This window comes from Tiliqua scincoides, chromosome 2 (assembly GCF_035046505.1).
Source record: "Tiliqua scincoides isolate rTilSci1 chromosome 2, rTilSci1.hap2, whole genome shotgun sequence".
Taxonomy (NCBI): Eukaryota; Metazoa; Chordata; class Lepidosauria; order Squamata; family Scincidae; genus Tiliqua; species Tiliqua scincoides.
In genome coordinates, this window is record NC_089822.1 from 21,697,913 (window position 1) to 21,704,609 (window position 6,697).

The 6,697-nt window shown below is 39.5% G+C and overlaps 1 protein-coding gene across 1 annotated transcript in view; it reads left to right on the forward strand.

Annotated features, from left to right (window-relative positions):
• Positions 1 to 6,240, forward strand: part of NDUFS4 (NADH:ubiquinone oxidoreductase subunit S4) — a 47,106-nt gene extending 40,866 nt beyond the window's left edge. Inside the window, exons 4-5 of the mRNA XM_066617835.1 lie at positions 2,289 to 2,362; positions 6,026 to 6,240. Coding sequence (XP_066473932.1) covers positions 2,289 to 2,362; positions 6,026 to 6,129 — 178 coding nt within the window. The 3' untranslated portion in view covers positions 6,130 to 6,240. The remainder of the gene's footprint in view (positions 1 to 2,288; positions 2,363 to 6,025) is intronic.
• Positions 6,241 to 6,697: the final 457 nt, after the last annotated feature.

Sequence of the window (6,697 nt, forward strand, 5' to 3'; positions counted from 1 at the left end):
TAGTAGAATGCGGGAGATGATGGATTTCATTTCCACCGCCCTGTACATCCTGGGCTTTCAAATATAAGTCAGGGAGTTTGGATGCTTTATGTACCTAGACAAGCTCCTATTTCTTCGCCTGTCCTACTCATTTGTAATATGGGAATAATATTACCCTCTTTACAGTGTTGTTGAATATAATGTGTTTTCTTGCTTTTCAAATGTAAGAGATACAGAGGGTTTTGTTAGAAAGTTAGTTTTGTTAGAAAGAAGTGCTGTTCCACTGTCTCATTTTTTTTCCATGTCATTGAATGAGTTATGTGCATCTGTCTTCACTGTCAAGCAAGTATAGCAGACACTATGCCTGAAGTGATCTTCTCAGGGAGGATAGTGGTAATGAGATGAAGTTTGGAGGCTTTTTGTCAAAATCAAGAAATTAGCAAATCACCAGGTCTGGACAGTGTCCACCCAAGAGTTCTTAAAGAGTTCAGTTATGAAATAGCTGATCTAACAAACATGTAACCTGTCCCTAAAATGTGCCTCTCTGCTAGGTGTCTGAAAGGTAGCTAAAGTGACACTGATTTTTAAAAGAGATTTAGGGGAATTCTGTGAAATTACAGGCTAGTTAGTTTAATGTCCATTCTGGGTAAAATGGTGAAATGCAGAATTAAAGCTTAAAATTATGATGCATGTAGAGGAACAAGACTTGCTGAAGGAAAATCAGTGTGGCTTTTACAAAGGTAAGTCTTGCCTCATTGCCCTTTAGGAGTCTTTGAGAGCATGTATCCGCATGTGGATCTGTTTGACATTGTATACTTAAACTGTCAAAAAGCTTTTGACAAAATCCATCACTAAAGGCTCTTGAGTAAACTCAGAAGTCATGGGATAAGAGAACAAGTCCTCTTATGAACCAGTAAGTAGTTGAAGAACAGCAAACAGAGTGGGAAGAAATTTTTCAAAATGAAGGGAGGTAAGAAGCAGGTCTCCCAAAGCTGACTTTTAATTTGTTCATAAATAATCTGGAGTTGGGGATAAGCAGCAAGTTGGCCAAGTTCATAGATGACACCAAAATATTCAGAATGGTGAAAATCAAAACTGATTTTATGATGAACTTGAAAACGATCTATCCAATTGGGGTGAATGTGCAACAAAATGGCAAGTGTGTTTCAGTGTCAACAACTATAAAGTAATGCACATTGGAGCAAAAAATAAAAATTCCCAACTTCATATATACACTTTTGGGATCTGAGCTGTCAGTGACTACCCAGGAAAGAGATCTTGGAGAGCTCCATTAAAACAGCAATCCATTGTTCAGCAGCTGTGCAAAAAGCAAAATCAGTGCTAGGGGTTTTAGAACAGGAATTAAAACTAAAACTGCTATTAAAATGTCCCTATACAAATCTATGGTGCTGCCACATTTGGAAAGCAGTGTACAGTTCTGGTAACCACGCATGATTTATTTTGCTACATAAACCGCTTTGTGAACTAACCTTTTTGAAAAGTAATATATAAATATTCTTAATAATAAATAATAAAATCAAAAAGTATATTGTACAGCTGGAAAAGGTACAGAAGATGGCAGCCAAACTGATCCAAGGCGTGGAGCACCTTCCTTTTGAGAAAAGGCTACAGTGTTTGAGATTTTAATTTAGAAAAACAATAGAGTAAGGAGAACACGATCAAGGCTTATGCATGCTGTGGAAAGAGAAATTTTTTCTGTTTTACTCAATGCTGGAACTAGGAGCCACCCACTGAAACAGGTTGATGGGCAATTTAGGATGGACAAAACAGGGTGGTATTCTCTGCCACAAGATGTGGATATGGCCACTAGCATAAAAGAATTTAAAAGGTAGTTGCACAGACACATTTAGGGCAGATTTATCACTGGTTACTAGTCATGAAGACTGGACATGGCCTCCAGGATCAGTGGTTGTGTGCCTCTGAAAAACCAGTGGCAAGGGTGGGAAAAGGGCTTGTCTCCCTTTGTGGAAACAAAGGCAACTGTGATGGCCCATGGTGGAAAACGAGATGCTGGACTAGATGGGCCTTTGTTCTGATCCAGCAGCATTTGTCATATATTCTTTCATTCTCTCCACTGACTAACCCACCTATGCATTAATTTGCTATACATTTAGAAGCCAGATTCAGAAACCTGATTCATAACTTAAGCAGATATATTAGGACAGAGGTGGAAATGATTGAATGTTTGGGTTGTTTTAACATGAGTCCTTTGAAATAAAGTATATGGAAGCTTGCCTGACTGCTTTGTATATTGAAAAGTGTATAACTATGCTCCTAATTTCTTACAGGGCGGATCCTCTGTCCAATCTGCTTCTAAGTTTTTCTACAAAAGAGGATGCTATTGCTTTTGCTGAAAAAAACGGTATGTGTAGCAACTGTTTGTGTAGATGTTTTCTGGCAGACCACCAGCTTTCCTTGCTGACTCTAAGGTGGTGGGGGCATAGAGCTGCAATTTCAGCATCATGCAGATACAGAGCTGCTGAGTGAGATTCAATGCCTGTTGCTGTACAGGTTGCACAGTGCACTTGCACAGCAGCTAGGCACTTGCACAGTGGTGAAATAGCAGCTGTGTGCCTTCCTTATCACCACTTCATGGTGTTCTCCAAGGGCACAGATTTCTCTCCAGGTGAATGTAATTCAGGATCAAGTTCATATTTGCTCCTTTTGTACCCTGTTCACTTGCTAAGTTTGACCTGCATACAGGCTTAACTAAGGAAGTTCACTGAACCTAGTCCCTCTTCTCCATCCTTTCAAGTTTGCAAGCTGCCTTACCCGCTAGGCAGTTTGTCCCTTAGACAATGTGTTTCAAGCATGCCAGGAAGTTTTCTCTGTATCAAGCCCTGAATGTTAATGCTCAATTGATAGACTGCCTTGTGTTAGGGTGCTGTTTCAGACCAGTTCTTCCCCAATGAGTGTGGTTTGCAAGACTGACCAAAGGACTGTATCTCAGTCTTTTGTAACTTTATTGCCATAGGCAGAAGCAACTATATTGTCTGTCTTAATCCTAAACTTGCCACAGAAAGTGTTCCAGATCTGTGGGAAGTTCAGTATATCATGTAACATCAACTTTGCAGTTTGCTGTGTAACTTTGGATGAATTTGGTTTTGTTTTTTAAAGAAGTGAGGAACCGTGCTCATTTTACAGAGACCATAAAGTTTAATTTTTTCACACTAAGAAATGGTATTTTTTTTAACTTATTGAATTGCACATTTTTGTACCATCATAGTGTAATCTGTGTTTTATTTTTTAATTCTTTGCTCAATTCCTATGACAAGCATTGTAATTCAGCATGACTTGAAGTATCCAGGCTCACATGACTCACATACATGCATCAATACAATTGTGTCAATTCCAAAAATGGCACCCAGATGGTGAACGCATTTACTGGAAGGAAATTCAGTTGAGGTCTTTGGACCTGGCTTCAGATTAATATATTTAGTGCCAAGGAACCATTAACAAGCTTATCTCTGTTGAGACTTCGTCATGATGAGCATTTGTGATAAATATTGTTTGACGCTCTCGCAAAGGTGATTAGATGCAATGCTCCAGTTGTATCAAGCTGAGTTTGGAATAATCTGGCTCTGCTCAAAGTGTTGATCCCGCAGTCTTCCTAGGTAAACTAAAACACATTTTGAATATGTCACTCTCCCTTAGCATCTTACTGGTCTGAGGATTTTTGAGGAGGAGGATTTCTTGTAAGTATTCATAGCCCCTTAAATGTTGGCATAAAAAAACCCTTCTGGCCTTTATCTTTTTTCCTACAAATATTTGACAAGAAACTTAGTACTCACTGAAGTGAGGAACCAAGAGTGTTGGCCTAAAGCCCAGTGTAAGTGTGGGTGAGGTACACGTTTCTCTATATGCCTGTGCCAGGGCACCTTTATCTTAGCCTACAAATTTCACAAACTCCACAACTAGGCCTCCTGAGCACAGAGATTGCCAGGCAGATTGGATGATGCCAAATTATGTGGTAGTTTATGTGCTAGTTTATAACACTTGGAACAAGGGCCATTAAACTCATTTTCACTCCTGAACTCTACAGTCAAAAGTTGAACTTGTCTCTAGGGGAATGTAGACTAGTGTGTAGAACCCAGGCCTGTCTAATATCTTCTTGTGTAGTGTATTTGTACTCTAGGATAAACTTTTCTTATGTATATTTCATTGCTCTGAATAGCTCGAAGATATCTGAAAAAGGTGGCTTCTTTTATTTGGGGACTTCCAGCACCTTTTCTTCTCATAGCCCATTGTACATTCAGATACAGATTACTTTGTGTCTGTTTTGGGAGAATTGGAGCTTGCTTGGACACACGGTGTGGCGTGAGACTAACTAATCAAAGGCAGAACAGGAAACTAGTTTGTACCACTACATGACACATTAAAAAAAAAAAGTAATTCTTTTTGATGGCCTTTAAAGTTGTCATCCATTCCACTTCCAACAAAACTGGATTTTGGAAAGGACAGTGATTTTTCAGATTGTTGTACCACCATCCCTTAGTTACTAGGCTGATTTGGAGAAAATTAGATGTGTGAAATCTAAGAGGGTCTGGCACACATCAGACCTTTTTGATCATTTCCTGTATTGTGTGCCGTAGTTTGGTAATCTGGAACCATCTGCTTTGCAGGCATGGCATTATGTTCGCTTTGTGTGTGGTGCGCTTAACTGGTTGTGGAGAGGGAACAGTCAGCTGATGTGCCTAGGGTGGTGATGTTTTGGAAGGTCCACTCTCTTGTACGTAACATGCAATTTTTTAATCAAGTCCTAGGGAGAAGTTCAGCAGTTTGAATTCCTCCTAAGTTTTAAATAATTGGTTCTTTGAAAGTTTATTCTAAAAGCAAATCTACTTGTTCATGGCATATGTGATCCAGTGTACTCATATATAATATCTCCATCCACACTTAGGTGTGGCCCTCTGATTGTGTTTTGTGCTGTTCCCACCCACTCCATTCAGCCTCTCACATATGGAGAGTTCTTGGTAGCTTCACCCACATAATAGTTTGTTAGAAGACTGACCGGAAAATCTTCTAAAAAATCTTTTAGTGCATTTATTGAAAAAGCCAAAGTAGCCATAAAAATAACTTAATCAAACCCAGTCCTAAAATTGCTCATGACTGACAGACTCCTGTATCTTACATAAAATAATATGGTTTGATTCCAAAGAACTACTTTAGGTAGCTAGTGGAAATTTTGACTTCAAACAACAAACCAGCCTGCAGGCCTTATTACACACTGCTTTTGAAAAAGTTCATTTCAAAATGCTTTTGTCATGCAGCACTTGCTAGGGGTGGGAAGAAGGCTGCTGTTCCAGGAGCACAGGTCCAAAGTCACCTTGGGCACATGGCGGTAGTTGCATAATTCTTTGGCTCCTGGTTTCTGTGTATGAGAACAGAATGAAAGATGCTTCATTCCAGGTCACTGTCTCCTAGCCCCTCACCAGCTCTTACAGCCTGATCACACCCACAGAATGCCTTCATTGCACTTCATCGGTGTCTTTTGATTTCATTTGTTTTGTATTTGAAGTTATAGAAGCAGTTGGTAGTGTCCTTGCTCTATAAAGCAGCTGATGTTGATTTGAAGGTTGCTTAATAAATTCTCCTGAGTTCACCTCCATGCTCCCCTCGCTTTTCTTGTGGCATTGTGGCACTCCGCTACCATGCATATTTCCAAAACTTGGCCCGACATCAGATAGAGAGGTGTAGATGCATAAGATTACAGGACTTCATGTGTCAACTGTCGGTGCTGGTCTATCAGCAGGAGCGGCGAAAGTTGGAACATGAAATGCCAGAGATCTAACGAACCTGGGAACAGGTGTGGGTCACATTTAAGGCATATCTGTCTTAAAGGATTATTCTCCCCTGCTTTTTGCAAAAGAATAAGCTAGTAATTACATATTATATATCAAATATGCTGGATATTTCTTTTTTGTTAGCTCTTAAAAGCTCGACGTTGCATTTGTTTGTGTTGCACTTGCTCCCTATTATCAACTGTATCTGTGTTGTTTAGAATTCTCGACGTGTTTTTTCGTAGGCTGGAGCTATGATGTTCAAGAGCGGAGGATTCCAAAACCTAAATCCAAGTCTTATGGCGCAAACTTTTCTTGGAACAAAAGAACAAGGGTGTCCACAAAATAGGTTGGCATTGGCTGTCTCTGCATCTGACTGTGAATAAAGTCAGCTGTGCTGTATTTATAGTCCATGTATAATACATCTCTTAATCTCCTAATAAATTTGACCTTTAAACTACTCATGCATCTTGTGGTGTCTATTTAAAATGTTTTTGATGTCTCCAATTGAACCTGTTACAAACTTCCCTATATTTAGAGAGGAGATTTGGGACATTCATACGTCTAGGAAATTGCTGTACGTGGAATTCATTAAAAGGAATGTTTGAAATGAGCTGTAACTTTAAGGATCAGGCCTTGCCTTTTGGAGTCGTTTTATAGTTCAGTAAGGTATTTAAACCACCACTCTATGAAAAAGCTGTTTGTACTATTTCCCTCTTTTTTTTCTCATTGCATAGAAAAGGTTGATTGGGCTGTGAGCCAGTAGAAGTCAATATCTGCTTCTTGCTTTGAACTGTTCTGTATTTTCTGGAAGCGCTTTCCAATTCAAATGATCATTCCTGTTGCAGAGCTAGCATCCCAGAAGGATTCCTGGTCTGAATAAAGGCTGGCACTGAAAGACTGAATTAAGTGCCTTA